Source organism: Zosterops lateralis (assembly GCF_965231275.1).
Source record: "Zosterops lateralis genome assembly, chromosome: 2".
In the NCBI taxonomy this organism is placed as follows: domain Eukaryota; kingdom Metazoa; phylum Chordata; class Aves; order Passeriformes; family Zosteropidae; genus Zosterops; species Zosterops lateralis.
The window spans coordinates 32,697,775-32,716,515 of record NC_139763.1 but is presented as its reverse complement, the minus strand read 5'-3'; the positions used below and the strand labels follow the sequence as shown (position 1 = coordinate 32,716,515).

The following is an 18,741-nucleotide window of genomic DNA, read 5'->3' as shown; positions in this document are numbered from 1 at the left end:
CTGTTCATTTGACTTGTTTGCTGTACATGAGAGTGAGTTTGCTGCTGCCCAAGCCCATTTTGTGACTACATCACACACCAAGTTCATTAAAAATAATCAGATTTAAAATAATCCAGCTGAATGGGATGCAGTCAGTCTGGGAGGGTTAAAGCTATATTGCCTCCAGGGAAATAAAATACAGGAAGCAAAATGTAGAGAAAGATTTCAAAACAGGTTACTTCTGCAGCTTGGGAATGTAAAAATGACACCCTTGTTCCCTGTATCAAGTTGATTGGCTGAAGAAAAGGTTGGGCTGGGTTTTGTAGTCTGCTTGACCTTGCAGCAACTTGGATGATCACACATGCATCAAGTCACACAAAAAAAAAATTTAAAGGACTGTCAGAGGCCAAGCTGTGATACCAGTACACTACTTTACAGTTACACTTGGGATACATTAAGACCTTAACACTCTTGACTTCACTATTACTGATTCCGACACTTATTGAACTACAGTGATAACTAAGTAAATAAAATAAATCTCAGTGATTTCTCTGGGTATTCTTGGGTGTGGTGTTTTTATTATTTGTCAGTGCATGATATTTCTGTGTAATTATATTTCTGAAGTTACAAGGCTGAAGACAAGCTATGAAGAGACATCAGCATTCCTCAGCGCTACTGCACAGAAAAAACCAAACTCTCAAAAGCACTTACTGTGGTTACTTTTCTGAGGTTTATTCTCTTTTATATGGAGCTAGAGTCTGTACATAATAATTCAGAGTATCAAATTAATGACATTGAAAGAAATTACAGAGGCATCTAGGCTACACATTCATCTAACCATATATGAGTTCCCCTTAAATGGCAGTTTACATTTTTGCAAATTGAATTCAACACAATTTCATAGTGTACATTAGCAGGAATTAAATACTGAAGTAGTTCCAGAGAAGCAACATTCACCACATGCCCCCCAAACCATTTTATTGATGAGCATGAAACAGTTTATGTAGGTTCAACAATAGCTGTGCATCTTTATTGAGATGAGTGAATTTTACACAAGAAATAAATCACAATTACAGCAAACATGAATTCTCATCATTATCTGACCTCATCAGCCTGATCTCCCATGGGGCCCATGGGGTTAGATCTGGCTTGCCACTGAGCTTCACATAATGTAAGACATGGGGAGGAAAGAGATTTTTATTCATGGCTTCAATCACAATAGCACACAGCTATGGCATGTGAGCCAGGGAGATAGCTGCAGGACAGAAACACTCACCACCGGTCCTTCTCCCCAAAGCTGTGCAAGCTCACTCTGGGGCTTATGACAGCTTGCCATAGAGTTGGCATAATAAGCTTGCACTGACTTAGAGTAAATACTTTCTGTTGTGGGTTTTTTTTGTCATTTGGTTGCTCTAGGGGTGGTTTTGAGGTAGGTTTGTTTGTTTGTTTTCCAGAAATTATCAATGTAGTCTGCGTTTACAATCCTTAGCATCCACCAAGAAGCATGGAAGGACAAGAAGAACACAGCAGCTGACCTACCTCCTGCTTTTAACCTCTGATCACATGCTCACTACAACTCTGCTCCAAAGTTTTAAAAGCTACAGTTTGATACAACTGTCAATGTACTGAAGTGAGTGTCTGCCTCCTAGCAGATGATGGCTACTAAGAGAAGGGTAGGGAATTTTTCCATGCAAAAAGTCCCTTGGATATAACTAATGGTGCTTATAGAAGCCCTCTGTCTCTCCGTTCCCATGTATTTGTTTTGCATTGTTCTAGATTGTGAAGAGATGACTAGCACAAGGAAATACTTAAGCTGGGAAAAGAAAGGGCACTAAGAAAAGGGAGCTTCAGTCAAGACATGCTAGTCAAGATATTACCTGAACTGGAAGGTAACAAGAAACATCCGGCATTTAATGTAGCCATGGCAATTTTGTAATTAAAAGAAAAACTGCTCCTGATGTAAATGTCAAGGCACTCTGGTCAACTTCTTGTTCTAAATCACAGACTACTGCCAAGCTGGCAAACCCATATGGACTTCAATGATAACAAAACAGCATGTGTCAGCATCCACTCACTTGGGTAGAGTCTGACAGAAGTGGAGGTGCAGGCAGGAGAAACTACAGGCATGGTAGAAACAAAGACAGATACTGATACAGAATACATATTTCTTCACCCTAGTCACCCCCTGCAAGACTATGAGAACTTGAGGGCTTCCCAAGTGCAATGGTTTGTTCCTCGAATGGCACTTTTTCCTTCTAGTGTCTCAAATGTGGACATAAAATATTTGAATGAAGTGGGCATTCTAATAATATCCTGTCAGACCTGTCTTAAAACTAATGTGGTCGATACCCTGTTGTTTATCTAAAGGAATTCAAATCAACACAACTCTGACAGCTTTTCCTCCCAAACTTCATTAATGGGAATCTGCTCCAAATGAGGCCATTCATGCTACGCTGCCTCTTACATGGACAGCTTTGAATTTTAAATGCTTTATTCTGCTTTGTACGCTTCCACATTGCAGCCAGCATCTTGCACAAAGCCAGCTATATTCCTGCATTATCAAAGCAGATCCTGAGTGATGTATCGGGGGGAAAGTTAGCTTTGTCCACTCTTGTCAATGGATTAGGTTTATGTGCGTCTCTAGCATTTCTCTATAAATGTAGCTTTCTGAATGGGTTTTTTTTCCATTGTCTTTGGACCACTGCTGCCATATGTTTCTCTGTTTTCCCACTGCTGTTCACTGAATCACCATATCCATTACTATCAGTAAAGTACTACTTGTAGCTACCAGTACTACTTCGAAGCCAGTGATCCATGTGCACCCAAGAGGTGTAAAATAGGAGAAAAAGCAGAATTACTTTGCCTTAAGTATCTGTAGTGATTTCTCTGGAAAACTGTATGAGTTGTGATTCTCCCTGGATTTCTCCTGGGTCCTCAGCCTGCTCTTTTATTTCCTGTCACTTTTCTTCTTATGTTTACAGGTGACAAACTGTTGGTTTGCATCAGTCAGAAGCAGATTTGCTGTTGTAGCTGTGTGAAACTGAAGCTCTGCTGCTTCATGTGCTGCTTCCAGACTAGATGCGGTACAAACACTGAGGAAAGCTATTTCATAGAGCTTGAGTAGCAGACAGATGATCCCTCAGGTGTTCCCACCCCATCTTGTCCCCAGTGCTAACCAGCCCCACCTCTCTGCTGGGGCTGGTTAGCAGAAGAAAGCACCAAGATCCTCCCTGATCTATCAAGATATAGGCAGCTGCTGCAAGGGGGGCTGAGTTATATGACCAGGCTTCTGCTGAAGCTCACATGCACTGCTCAGCCATCTCAGTTTTGGGGCGGGTGACCTACCATCAAAGGAACAGAGAGAAGAGTCTGGGGAGGGAAGGAAGGAAGGAAGGAAGGAAGGAAGGAAGGAAGGAAGGAAGGAAGGAAGGAAGGAAGGAAGGAAGGAAGGAAGGAAGGAAGGAAGGAAGGAAGGAAGGAAGGAAGGAAGGAAGGAAGGAAGGAAGGAAGGAAGGAAGGAAGGAAGGAAGGAAGGAAGGAAGGAAGGAAGGAAGGAAGGAAGGAAGGAAGGAAGGAAGGAAGGAAGGAAGGAAGGAAGGAAGGAAGGAAGGAAAAGGAGCAGGACAAATGTCACAGATGAGTGCCATGTACAAACATGAGCACCCATAGGCTCCAGCAGTAACCGTGGTTTTGTCTTAAACTCTCAGACTGGTGGTACTGAAATACAAACTGGTGGTACTGAAGAAGATTAAGGACCCTTTGTGCAATATGCTGTTACACTCATCCACAGTGAGAGGTGGTCCCCATGCCAGGTAACACCTAAGGAGCTAATCAGGAAACAGATGAAGTCAAGAACTGGTGGGACAGGAAGATGACCCATCCCTGGTAGACCCTGTCACTAGCAGCAGAGCAAGGACATCCATCCTCAGAGAGATCCATGATGAAAACAAGGAAAAAACCTCTTATAAATTGTTCTACAACTGTTCTGCAAAACCTTGTCCACTATGGTGTGTGGGTAGGATTAGGCCCAGAATGTGAAAGGCAGAGTGCCCATTTTACCTAGAGAGCAGGCACAGCTTAAAAGCAGACTTGGAAATTTCCTTGACCAGAAGTATTCAACCACAATCCATAAAAACTACTTTTTTTGGTGAAGGCCATGCAATATCCTGCTGTCCTTGAGACAGGCAGGTTGCTTGCAAAGCTTGATCTTGAATCTGGGGCAGCCAATAAATTGAGCAAGGATTTCTCTTTTTTAATTCTGCATGCATGTAACTCACCTGACCACTAAACTGATTTTTTAAATCACATGCATTTTTTTTTTGAGTGAAGGAACTGTTTGAAAAGAAGTATCAGAAAATGAGGTAGTTTTACTATCAGATTTGCCACATTGGAGACTAGAAAGATAATAAAGCTGTACTTTCAATTCTAAATATAATGTCATTTGCTAATTCTATTCCAAATGCCATTTATGTTCACTCCTGGTTTTTGACAAAAAAATGGAGCAAAACTTTAAATATTTACTATACATACTATTCTCTACATTACTCATTTTCAAAATAATTGTGTATTTATAGGGATTTCTATCTAGCAGCAAATTCAACTATAACTTAGGAAATATGCATAAGCACTCTTTTTGTACTAAAATAAGCATGCAAAATGCAGGAACTAATCCTTAGAAGCCTACCAGAAGTATGCTGAATTGTCCAAACTTGCAAACAATGGAGTATTACTAGAAATTGAAACATTTTTTATTACTGAAATCTTTAAAAAGAACGTTCTGCCACATGAGAAACAGGCAGAGAGGATGAATGAGCTGTGTAGCTGGACAGAGTGCACATCTATTCTGGATGGTTATTTTAAATGGGAAACAGACTATACTATGGGAAACAAACAAATTTAGACTAATTTTTCCATGTTATAAATCTATTAGCATTAATAGTGTTTTGACTTCTTGTACAAAACTCAAATTTGCCCATATCTTTCAAAGACAAATCTATTTAACTATGGTTTCTTAAGGCTGAAAGCTGTGCCAGTCACATTAGGAAGAACAGGTATGTAGGTACAAGTTCTCAGGGGCTTTTTCTTCTGAAAAGGAGGAACAAAGTGAACACTCATTGAGTGCAAGAAAAACAGGAACCATGAGAAAGCAAAGGAAGCCAGATGCTTGCAGCCTTCAGCGAGAAGCAAACTGTCCATTGCTAGGGTTGAATTGATATGGGTGAGTGAAGGGACTATGGTACATGGTAAATAAAACAAGAGAGCTGGATGGAAGAAATGGAAGAGAAAAAAGACTGCTCAGGGAAGGCCGGGTGTGTTCAGAGGTAGTAGCCATGCCTGCAGCCCTTGAGAACGAGGATGCCAGTGCAGCAGAGATGCAAATTTAGGGAACAGGGAAAGGCCTGTCCACTTTGGAACAAGGACAAGCAGCTCTTAGCCCAGGTTGTGATGGCTGAAATACAGAAATGGGTCTGCAACTGGGCATATCCAAGGAAAGTTCTCTATTGAACACAATAGGAAGGATAAAGTAAGCATAATATGAACTCTTCCTTCCCTAAGAAGAGGAAGAAAAATTACCGCAAAGCCAGATGTTGCAGTGTGCAAGACACCTCCTATTAGTAAAAGAAAAGGGGGAAATGTTGTGGTGTGCATTTTGGGGTTTTCCAAAGTTCTATATGTTTTGTTATTAGTTTTGTAATGGTTTATCCCTACACCTCCCCATCCCCAATTCCCTGTGCTCTTTCCTTGGTGATGGATCTTGTCCATCACTGCCACCACACCCTAGCCTGAAAAGTTCTAGTAAGGCTTCAGGGTGACTCAGCCAGGCATCAAGTTCCCCACTCCCCTTTCTGTTCATAGATGGTCCTGCCAATTGTCCCCTGTTCTTGGTCAGATCCCCTCTTCCCTGAGATTGGTTCTAGGTATCTCCTTGGCCAGGGAGACGCCCCTGGTACTTAATGGGTACTTAATCTGAGCCCCGGAGCCTCACTCTTCACATGGGTTTCGGGGTTGAATAAACCTATATGCTTCCCACATGAGAGTCTTCCTTCTTCCACGTTTCAGCCTGAGGTTCAGACCCACCAAACATCAAAATTACAAGACTGTACTCTTCATATGCAGACCGGTGAGAGAGCTAGCTGGTAAAGCTTGCACCAGACACCAACATAGCCAGATAAAGTTACTGAATCTGAAACTTGCTGCAGAATGGGTGCTGCTTTTGGGGTCTGCATTCACCTTCCTAACAGTAGGGGCAGGAGGGAGGACTTGCATAAAGAGGTTTTGAACAAATATCTTTCAGCTTGACTACAGGTCCTTCAATCTGTCATACTGTGACTGGCTGGTTTGGATGCTTAATGATTCAGACATTTATAGGACTTTGTCCTGCATTTTCAGAAGCTTTGTCCAGCCAGTCACAAAATTAAGAATTTGGGTTTGTAGCAGAAATATCTGTTAGTGTGGATGAGTATTTCATTTTTAATAAAGGTAACAGAAGACCTTCAGTTAACGAACCCTTCTGGAACAGCCTTGCAACAGCCCCCCTCAGCTGTATGTTAGTGGGCAGTATTTCACAGAATCACAGAATATTTGGGGTTGGAAGGGACCCCTGGAAATCATTTAGTCATTTTCTCCTTAGCAAAAGGACTACAGGCTCTGCAGCAATTCACTGGAGGCAACTAGAAACTCTGATGTTTCTTTCAATGTAATGTGCTAATAATTCTGACAGATTTTCCCAATTAACTAAAACCATTTCAGAGAACCCAGTGTTAAACTCCCATTTAGATAGCAGAAATGCCAGGTTTCTTCCATCTGCACATTTTTCTAGTCTTCTGAGGAAATGATGTCTTGAATAAGATAAAGCACATTAACCATAGTGCTGCTTACTCGTTTTTCCTGTATCTTTACCTATGCACAGCTTCTGTCGTAGGAAGCATGACCAGTGATAAAAGACAGTTATAGCACAGCATTTGTCCAAGGTAGCTTTTGACTGCAATTTTGCTTCCAAACATATCATCTGCATTCAGACACCCTGCACTGTTTTGAAGCAGACAAAATGTTTCAAGGCTATGGAACTGGTAAATGGCCGTAGATAGGTCTAAAGTATATTGTTTTTAAGAAGCTCCTTTCTTAGAATGAAAAATGACACTAGTTATTCAAGTGTGAGCCAAAATAAATCCATTTTAAAATAGTGATGTCTCTCACTGAATAAAAACTGAAGGACCATACTCTGACAACGGAGAATAGCCACCTACTTATGGCATGTCAGGACAGCAATAAGTGACTCACTCACCCACCTACACTCCTAGGACACCAGGGCCTGATGTCTCTATCACAAAGTTGTCACAACACTGAATTTAGACAAACAGTTTTTCCTACTGCCCACAGTCTGTACAGTACTTACTGCTTGCTCACTTTTCCAGGTCATCAATTCCTAAAATACCTCAAGGTGAAAACGAGTGGGAGTGACACTACACAAACATTTCCCTTTATTAGTAAGCCTGTACTAATATTTGCTTTAAAATATGTTTGTTGATAAATGCTAATTAAATACCAGCTCAAAGCTTTATTTTGACTTTCTCCTGGGGTCTTTTGGACTCTTTAATTTACAGGGCAACTAAAAAACCCCACCTAACGTTTTCTGTAAGGTGAACAAAACCACCACTAGAGGAAATAAAAAGAGAGAGAGAGAATTTTATACAGTGGGAAGAAAGTGAAGAGAAACATCTGGAGCAGAGAGATGAGTTCCCAACTGTGTCACAATTTGTTGAGGATGTGAAAATGAAGTACTGTAATGGTTTTTTTGTGTGATGGTCAATGAGCTACAAAGACTATTCTATCGGCAAAGAGATTCAAGTACTGGTTTGTCATACAAAAGATCAGCAAGTGCTTCCTGAGCTTTCTTTACTCTTTGAGAGGCAGGTATCTGCCAGGAGTTAGTGCACTACCTAATTCTGCTGAGTGTTACATGGATTTGAGAATTAGGGTGTAAGTTGTCTGCAGTTAAAAATTACTTTGTTCACTGTGCGGACAAAGAAAATTAGGTGAAGAAGAGAATATAAATGAAAGACATAAAACTCATGGGTTAAACAGAAGTATGAAAGGACAGAAATTCAGCCTCAGAGGCAACTTGTATAATAATCAATAAAATATGCCAGGGTCCAATCTCTGGAGGCTATTACGACAGTAGTATTCACTCTTGAAGAGCTAAACTGTCTCTTTCATAATCTCCTCCCAAAAATCTGCTACACATTATGCTCCAAACCACTGGCCAAACATTGTATGAAAGAGTGGTAGGTGTCACCAACCAAAACCATTTTTGGGACCAAAAACTGAGCTAAAAAATAAGCATTTCAGATGATTATGTATCCACAGTTTATTTCTGCTTTGTTTTTAAGCATGGAGGAGTCAAGGAAGACAGAGTTCTGCATGAATGATTGCATCAGTCAAACTGAGTCATATGATATTTACATAACATATTCTCATGTAAGTTCCCAGTTTCCCAGAAAAACCTCAAAGCCTCATGCACACCTGCTAAAAAGTAGGATTTCAGGCCTGAGAGTTCAGGCCTGACTACTGTGTCATGACAATAGATTGACCCCCTTTATGAAGCACTCTTTACTTTCTGGGTTCTTATATCCTCACTCAGATGTTAAATTTTCAGTATACCAGCATAATTGCAACCCCTCAGATTCACTTTGCATGCACAGCAGAACCAGAAGCTTCTCTGTCCCTCTGATAGGGACAAGACATTTTTCCATCTCAAATCAGCTCCCCTGTGGTGAATGGTTTCTTAGCACTGAAGCTGGAGAGTAACTCTTCACCTCCAGTGGCGTTGTCTAAATTGTTGATCATTTCAGGATAAACAGGCACCAGCAGTGGACTGCATCTCGAGTCTGGGTGCTTCCTCTTGACACTCTCTCATGGCATTGACATAGCTTTGGAAGCTGAAGAGGGATTAGATGGTTTTCACTGGTTTTAGGCAGAGAACAAATAAGTGCTGCAGGATTTGAACCATTTTTTTTCCATAAATAACAGGTAATGAAAAATAATAATCCTTAAGCCCCCAAATACTCAGATTGTGTTACTATTTGAGAATATCAGTTTTCATACACATACTAAAGCAGGAATTTAGAATGGATTGCATGAAAATAAGTTCCAGCATCCCAAATACTAGATGACAAATAAAAAAAAGATCCAAAGGTGCTAATTTTCTTCTGTACATTACGGTAGCTTAGGGAACAAAAAGATTTACTTTTATATGCCTTGCACTAGCAGTCTGAAACAAAAAATGCTCATATCTAGGAAATAGAAAAATAATTTTCTAAGGGCAGGCAGGAGGTACCAAAAAGTGTGTGGAGAATGTAACAATAAAGATCAGAGTACACAGAATAAATGGTGGTGAGGTGAAATTCAAAAACTTGGATAAGTTTGAGAAGAATGATACAGGCCAAAGCAGAAGAGTGACTGAGGAAGAAGGCAGAGAGCCAAGGCCATAGTATGAATTTAGGAGATGTTCTTATTAACATCTGACGTGCAGAAAACCAAATTTATGCCGAGTGCTGTATGAGGCAGCTTGGTGTTGATAGGCTACACTTGGGCACAGTGTTCATACTTCAGTTGCACATTAGACAGACAAAACTCCACTTCTGCTGATAGAGCTTGTTGCAGACCTTTTGAGAAAAAAAAAAAAAATCCTGTAAAAGAGCACTTTTGCTGATATGTCTTAATCCATACTAGGGGGTTCTTGCTGGCACAGCTGTGCTCGCTGCAGATCACACTTCAGCACTCCCCTGATTGATGCACATACCTTGCAACAGTTTGTCATGCTGTTGGCCAAGGTCTGTGTTAGAAAAAAAGGGAGTTAGAGGAGCAGGAAACGAGGGTCAGAAAGCAGAAGAGCAGAGAGATTTTTATGTTGTAACCAAGCAGAGAGTGAGTAATAGTGGATAAAAAAAATCAACAAATCAAGAATAAACAGTACTCACCAGGGTTTGGTTTTGTTTTTTTTTTTAAAGTCTGTTTTTCATTGCTGCGTTAGCTATCTGGTATTTTGTTGAAAGAGAATTATAAACTGTATCCTTTCTTAATACAAAGACATAGTAGCTTGTCAACTTGAAAGGCAGCCTGTGGTTGTTGAATGCATTGGTCTTTAAAAATCATGGGCTAATGCTTCATTAGACAGAAAAATTGCTTTATTTTGATCAAAACATTGTGTTGCCATTGCAGTTCTCCTCCACCCCTTAAATTTATTATGCTGGCTGTTCTTCAGATTTCTCCTAACTACTGTTGGTACACCACCCTTTCACTGGCATTCCTTCTGGTTTCCCACATCTTTTTTATTTAAAACTTTATCTCAAGTCCACTGCTTTTGTTGAAAGCAATGCATACAGGAGCTTGAGTTGCAGGATGAAATAGTAGCTTTTGCTTAATGAACGTAACTAAATTACTAGAAGAAAGCAATGGTCTACAGAAATCTCTCAGATTATAGTATCATCATTACACACAGCAGATTACTGCATCTCTGTATTACATCAAAAGTCACCCTGTACACTTTGCAGAGATTGGTCCAGTGTGTGTCCACACAGACTGTGTATGCATACAACGGGTGCATGTATATGTGTCTATATTGTGCACATGTGGTGGGTGCTGTATATTATATATATAGCCCATTTATGGTCACTCTCTTTAAGGTAAGGATTAGTAGTGTTACCTGATAATACAAAAACACAGACAATAAAAACCTGTTTAAATTAAGGCCAGCAGGGAAGACGAAGTAGGGAAAGGAAAGAAACATAGATCACTGACACAGCTGACAAAGCAGAAGCAGAAATTTCTCAAGTGAACAAACCAGCACAGCACCATGGAAGCACTGTTATGGGGAACTGGTTGGAACTTTCAGCTTCTGGACAACAGGGTGGAGGAATATCAGTTTTTTCCACCACTGAAAGTTACTTCCAGATCAGAAGAGAGGCAGCACTAATCCTCTGTTTTTCCAAACACGGCAAATGCTAGTTGATTATAAAAAGCCTGCCCTCCCATTTTAACATACCGTCTCATATACAAGTCCTATACAGTCTTAAAATTTACTGCATTAGTGAATGCTGAATTAGAAGTCATCTTTCAGCTGTTTCTGTGATATGCATTCCCTGATATGACTGATGCTTACATACACTCTACCGTCATACAGCCTTGACTATCTATTGCTTGCTACATCACAGAGAGGTCTACAGAACAGTCACTACACACAGAGGATTACACCAGGAAAAGACCCAAACAAACCACCAAAAACCAAATATGAGTCTCTCTGAATCTTTATAGGGTTTTAATTTGTTGGGAAACTTTTGGTAATTTGTCAGTTGGAGTAGGTCTCTCTACCCACTTCAGTAGAAGTCAGATCAGATCTATCCTAGCATTGCAGAAACACCTGGTTAGATAGTCATTAAAAGCAAGTCTCCACTGAAGTGCATTAATTTTAGTAGGCCAAAAATATGAATTATTCTTATGGTGAGTGGCACATAACTTAAACAGAGACAGTAAGTTTGACATACATCACAGTGTTCTTAAAGTATGCATCAAACAACTGTATGTTTGGATCCTGGCATTCAGCCATGAATTTGGACACAAGGATTAAAAACAGGACTAGTCAAAAGCTTGTGTTGCTCTATTACAAGTAATTTTCTACACTGGACTATATTATTTTATGGATAGTCTGAACTAGTTCCAAAGCACTGCTTTACTTGAAATATTTTTCAGGATGTGAATTACTAAAATACTGCATTTGCCAGTTTCTCTGGTGATACTAACAGACACATTAAGAAACCTACAAGCTTCCAGAGCAGCTAGAACGGCCCCACCTACCAAGATGAGTGCTGCAGAGTAAGGGATCCCATAAATTAGGGCATCCCTTGCTGCCGGGGCAAATGGAAAAGCAGACTGGGTAAACTCCCCCTTAAGCAGTATCACAAGACTCCTGACAAACTCAGCAGGTACCACTGAAAATGCTGCTTTAATTTCAGCAAAAGCTCTCCAGGCTACTAGATTTCCAACAAAGCAGTCAAGCTCAATGAAACAGAATTTTTTCCAATCAGTTCTACTTACAGATGAGTTCCCCAAAGGCGGGAAAGTCACCCTTTCACTCTCCTGCTGCTGAGGTTTTTTCTTCCTTTTCTTTTCAAATCTCGTTGTTTACAGCCCATTTACACCATTTTGTACTAAGCCTGGCCATTCTGAGTCAGCTCTAGGCAAGAGACAATCAATCAGTGCTGCCCAAGACCTGCAGCAGACTGAAAGCAGCACTCGCCTTCCCAGAAGGAGTAAGAGCCTGCAGCCACTTCTTTTCTCTGCATACCCAGCATCTGAGCTGAATGGAAGTCTTGTTTTGCCGTGCAGAGTCACAAAATCCAGAGGCAAATCTGACTCCAGTGACTAGCCAGCAAGAAAACATTGGCTTGCACAATTTTCTCTTCAAGCAATCCTGACTAACAACCAAATAGTAAGAGAGTCCAAATTTCCCTTTGTTAATTCTCCAGTGAAGGCATAGCAAGCTCTTCTCAGACAAATGCTTGTAAAAACTCATTCAAGCATCTTTAATCAGTTTTTTTGGGCAAAGATTTTTAAGAAATCTAGATATAGCAAAATATAAGCATGACGAGTCATTAAATAAATATCTCTTAATTTGTAGAGACACCTAACTTGGCATTCAGAAACAATATCCTGAGACAGTATTTTCTTTTTAGAGAGATGTGAAACATGTTTTGACTCCATGCATACAGGAAATCCCACAGCAGCTACTGTACAAATAGGATCACTTCCAAGTCCTTGGTGTTAAAAATTACCAGGATTACTAAAAAGTCATAGAATTGCTTTAAGAATCACAGTGTTTCCAAAAACATTTACTTAAGTCTTTTTATATTCTCCTCTTATGATTCTATGAGACTGCTTGTGGTGTATATATACAGAAACACACACACACACATATATATGCTTCTGTATGTGCATGTGCATGTGCGTGTCTGTGTCTATCTCCTGCAGACTAGAAGGAAATGAGGAATAATGCCATTTTGGCTGCTGTCTTGCCTCATCAAATTCTGGCATTTTCAGCAGGCTGTTCACACTGAAAGCTTCTTGCCTTCTTTCAGCTTGTTCAAAACATGTATGCCTGTCCCCCTTACAGGAAACCAGATGGGATACGTCTCATCTGCAAAGGGCAGAACAGATTTTGTCTGATGTGTGGTACCATGTCTTTACACTTATTTTTATAGTTCTTAAAGTCCTAGATTCTGACTAAGGCCTCTGGGTGGATCCATAATATAAAGAAAGTTAATATTAAAATAAGTCCTCTGGACCAAAGGAGAATCACGAGTAATTTGACAGATGTTTCTGGCAATATCTAACATGGGAAATCTTTATTTTAGGATCATATAAATATTACAGAAGTGGCCTACTAAATTAGACTATGTTAAAAATAGGTTTGCTTCACTTTCTTATGATAGGAAGAAGCTAACTGTTAAAATGGAATAATGGTAACATCAAGCTTTCAAAAACCATGTCAAGTCAAATCAAGAGTTATTATATCAGCAATGTATATGTGATCTTATCTCTATGTCTATGGTGTTTTCATCCTTAACATTCAGGTGGATGCCAATTTTCAACTGCTTCATACAACCATCAGGCTAAAGGCATTCTTTGATTGATGTTATGATTCTTGCATACTGACAAAACCTCATGCCATAAAAAATAGTTCCAATGTAATCAGGGCTGATGACTCTGAGAAGAGGAATAAAACCAGTTATCTGATCTCTAAACAACCAGACTGTTCACATAACAGTTCAATAATGATTTCAATCTCTAGCATGTGTGGCATCTAAAAGGCCAATTTAGTACAGTATCTTGGGCCAGAAAACCTTGTAGTTCCTTCTAGCCTTAAAGGCAATGTCATACCTTAAGCCTCAACTTTTAGTGGCCCAGGCTATCAAAGAGCTCACTAGGCATATTATCAGCACAAGTGATGCTTAGAACATCTCTCCATTTTCAATTTTAGTCTTTGATATGAAGAAAATGTGCACAGTTGTAAAAAAAGAGTCAGGCACTGGGAAAGGCTCTGGAGAGAGACTGAAATTCAAGAGATACTGGGCATCAGAGGCTGGATTCAGGTTAATGGCAAGAGAAATAAGAGAGCAGTGAGATGAAGGACACTCAGAAAAAGCCATGTGACAACAAAGGAAGAGCTCTGGATGGGAAGGAGACCTCAGTGGGTGCAGAGAGCAACCAGAGCACAGAGCAATCCACAGATATCACCACAGGGTTTAGTGCTTTGCTTTAACGACCCCGAAAAAATAGTAAAGAGCCTATATTTAGTTTAGCAAAGAGTCCACATTTTAGTTCAGGTTATCTGGTAAATCTAGTCTTTGGCTCTTGGCTCCTCCAGCTTTTCAAAACAGTTTGCTTCTGTTTCTTGAGGATGATACTTTGGAGGATCCATGCATCATCCAGAGTGATTTAAAGCCAATTTCCTTTCACCTCCAGAAGACTCCATAAAAAGGAGATGCAGGTGTACTGCAATTGACAACAAAAGCAACATACTTGTCCTTTTGTACTCAAAAGCTAGAGCCAGATATATGCATGTGTATTTTGTACCAGTTGAAAGCTGAATTTGCTACCTGCCTGCCTCTTATTGCCAGCCTCGCATACTTGGACTGTGTGGGCAGGGAGAGGTCAGATATGAGTTTAGATAGAAATTTTCGTGCTTTCTCAAACCCTTTGTGCACAGTTTTATTTGCAAATGGAAAGGAAGGACTAAATTCTTGGGAGTGCCTACATTCACAAATTTTTTGGCTAGAAAAGCCTAACAAACACTAGGTTTTAAAGGCTTTTGAAAGTAAGGATAACTCTTGTTTTTATTTATCATGGATTACATTTTGTCAGGTTTTAGTATAAATATCCAGAATTTTGGATTCCTCATGTGACTGCACAGAAAGCAGAGGGGTGCCACATCCTTTCCCCATGGCACCGCCTTGCAATACTTTAGCTTGCAAAAAAAAAACAAAAACAAAAACAAAACAAAAACAAACAAAAACAAAAACCCAAACAAACAAACAAAAACACCTCAAACAAAAACTCCAAACAAACATCCCTCCCCCCTGCCCAAAAAAGGGCCAATTTTCCCTTCTTCCCTTGCACTAACTAAAACCTTACTGTTTCTATATTCCAAGAGCCGAGAAACCCAGGAAATCCCTGTGAAGTTTGAAGTAGCATCAGAAGAGAAGACAGCAGGATTTGTAAAGGGTTGGTGGCTTCCCACAGTACCAGGATCAGGTAATGTGCTGAACTAGTACTCATGTAGTGCCTCAGGGCCTGAAAAGGGCTCATAATTAACTGGACACTTTAAAGAGCAATTACAAACATACTGCAGATGAGAGAATGAAGGATGAAAACACAGGAGCACATACAATCTGTGAGGCTCAGGTAATGGCTTCCAGTTCTTGGTTTTCATGGAATTTGCCATGGCAGCATCTGAGTTGTGGGACTAGGTACATTCCCCAAAAATGCCGCAGTCCTGTATCAAGACTAGATGTTTACACTCTATGCCCATTTTCTGTGACAAGAAGAAACATGCTGTCAGGTATGATGGGCTTGCTTTTGTATTCAGTATGATCCCACCTTGGGATATCATGGGATCAGGACCAAGGGTCTCACCATAAAATCCATCTGTGCTACAGGTTAGACACAGCCTTTCATGCTGCCTGCGGAATCCCGTATCCAAAGGGTCTGCCCTTAAATCCCAACCTAAAGTGATGCTGTAAAGGCTCACGTCACACCTAGTAACAGTAATTTAATTATTCTCTTATTATTTATTCTTTAAATCTCTGCATTTATTTACTACATTTGTTTACTTGTGATTTTAGACTAGGTATTTCTTGCCTATCCATCATGATCCATAACTGTATCTTTCTCCGGAAAGTGCAGAGCATAAACCACGGAGCAAGAGATTGGCATTTTCCAGTCCTTGCTGGCAAGACCTACCCTACGACAAGGAACAGAAAAGTGCACAGAGGCGAACGTGCGGTGCAGCTCATCACTGCCAAGGCGTGTGCGGGGGTGGCAGCGCCTAATGCTTTCCATCGGAAACCTCACTTTCCTGGTTCCCACCTTGGGGCTGTCCAGAGCCGGCGCGGTGGCCGCCACCACCAGAGCGGGCGCACCAGCGCCGTGAGAGCGGGAGATGTTGTGCTCCAGCTCCCGGGCTGAGCACGGGGATGGGTAGAGACGTGGCACGCGGATTCAGGCAGAAAGAAAGTGCAGTGTCTGCCGTCAGTCAGCTGGTAAAAACTCCTACCAGCTGCTGCTGGGGCACCGTGGATGAGGGCCAGTGCACAGCGCCGACCCTTCAGTGGGAATTTTCTCTCTCCTCGCTCGAACCTCTTTCCCCGTCCCACACGTAGCTCAGGGTCAGGAGCCCCGGCAGAGCCCGGCCGGTGTGTTGGCGGGGACGGGACGGCGCTGGGGCGGGCGGTGCGCGGAAAGGCCGCTCCGGGACGGCGGCCCCGCATCCTCCGCGCCCGCCACGGGAGAGGCCCGCGGGAGGAGGGCTCGGCTCCCCGCCGGCCCACGTCCCCTCCCCGGCCGGGAGGAGGAGGAGAAAGCGAGAGAGGTCCCGGCAGAGCGGCTAGGAGCGAGTTGGAGAGGGCCCTCCTCCCCCCGCCCGCCCCCGGAGGGGAAGAGGAAAGGAGAGCCGTGGCGGGCGGCGGAGGATGATAACTTAGGGCCGTGCCTGCCCCTGGAGCCGCCCGCGCCGCCCGGGCGAGGACACCGGGGTGGCAGCGATGTCCCAGGGCACGGCAGGAGCAGAGGGAGCGCCCCAGGTGCTGCCGGAGGGGAAGGAGAGGCAGAGGAAGAGGAGGCGGAGGAAGAAGAAGGAGAGTAAGACGCGGCTGGTGCGCTCCAGCCTGCTGTTACCTGAGGCCGAGCCGGACAAGTCCAAGAGGACGGTCCTGGCCTGCAACCGGCTCAAGACCACCAAGTACACGGCATTGTCCTTCCTGCCCAAGAACCTCTTCGAGCAGTTCCACCGCCTGGCCAATGTCTACTTTGTGTTCATCGCCCTCCTCAACTTCGTGCCAGCCGTCAATGCCTTCCAGCCGGAGCTGGCCTTGGCCCCCGTGCTCTTCATCTTGGCGGTCACCGCCATCAAGGACCTGTGGGAGGATTACAGCCGCTACCGCTCCGACAAGGAGATCAACCACATGGAGTGCCTGGTGTACAGCAGGTGAGGCAGGGCGGTGAGGGCAGGGGTGGGGGCCCGCAGCACAGGGGCCCGCCTGGCACCAGGACTCAGCCAGGGGAGGTGAGGGCCCAGGACACTCAGCAGGGCCGTCTCCACTTCAAGTTGAAAGAGAGTTCCAGTGGCCCGTGGCACTGGTGTCTCCCAGCTCTTAACTCAGAACTGGTGTTCATACAGTCCTCTACCTACAGGTGAAGGTGAATCTGCTCTGACCGGTGCAGTAAATCACTTCATGCAAACACTTCCTACTGTGTGCAGTAAATTACACTCGTGTATAGTTTCAGGCATTAATTTCATTATAATAATATGAGCACTCGTGCAATCTGCCATTAAATCTTCAATGAGTGAAGGAAGGATAGAGGCCAGAGGCTTCTGAATTTCTCACAACTGAAGTTAGGTGTGTGAGGTTTCATGATGTGAAATTAGTGAGCCCAAGATTCGCCTTTTTAAAGTTTTTCCATTGAACATCTACTTTTAAATGAGTGTTTTTTATTTATCATCTCAAGTGTCATCATTCCCTGTGACTTTGCTGTTTCTCAGTGCTTGTGATGGAGGATTGGGTCAATTATGTCTCTCAGAATTAGTTTTTCTAATGATCTGGGCAATACATTTAGAGCACTGACTTGGTATTTGTATATCAGACTGAAATTACTTTTGCATCAACGTTTATGTGCTCAGAAACTAGCTTTACAAAATTTTTGTTTTCTTTTCCTCTGAGTGCCAATCATTTCCGAGTAGTATAAGGCTAAAGTTTCCTGGGGAATGAGTGAAGAATATATTTTCTGAGAAAACAGATTTTAGTTTCATTTCTGATGCTTCTAAGTGCAAAAGAAATGAAACACGTGCCAAGAAACTTACACTGTGATTCCACAGACTGTCTGGGAGGGTCTTCTGGGCTGACGTAAGCACGAGACAGAGCAACTCTCCTATTGCAGGAAAGGCATGAGAAAAAAAATACACTGAAAAAGAACTCGGAAAAGGCTGCATTTCCAACATCAGCAGACTCAGCTTGTTATTTCACAAACCTGTATCACGTAAGAAATCTCACCGAGGGATATTCCTCCTACATGAAAACATAAGGAAAATGGCCTTATTTCTGTAAACTAAAGCAAAAACAAGGCAGTGAAGTCATACACGTAGTTACTGTTAACCTATGTCTGTGTGTTGCTTGCCTGTAGAACTCTGACCATTTTTGCTGTTGAGGAAGATGGATCACGGGAGGTCTTGTAAAGAGCTTTTCATGCAGAAAGTAAAACATGGTTACGTTAATCTAACCTTTTCCAAACAAAATCAGTTTAGAAATAAACTCTTGTGTCTCCTCGGTTGAAAAGCACTAAGTGCCTGGTGTGGAAGATGTTCAAAATATTAACAAATACTGGTACTGGGATATTAATTCTGGAATGTTTTTTCCCCCAGCAATTTTCCATATCCCCCTCTGCTGCCAAAAACGTAGACATGACTATGAGAAAAGATGTACCTTTGATGTT

The 18,741-nt window shown here is 42.0% G+C and overlaps 1 protein-coding gene across 1 annotated transcript in view; it reads left to right on the top strand.

Annotated features, from left to right (window-relative positions):
* Window positions 1-16,611: 16,611 nt before the first annotated feature.
* The window catches only part of ATP10A (ATPase phospholipid transporting 10A (putative)), a 117,582-nt gene continuing 115,452 nt past the window's right edge, over window positions 16,612-18,741 (top strand). The window contains exon 1 of the mRNA XM_083854852.1: window positions 16,612-17,239. Within this exon, the coding sequence (XP_083710978.1) occupies window positions 16,797-17,239 (443 nt within the window). The 5' untranslated portion in view covers window positions 16,612-16,796. The remainder of the gene's footprint in view (window positions 17,240-18,741) is intronic.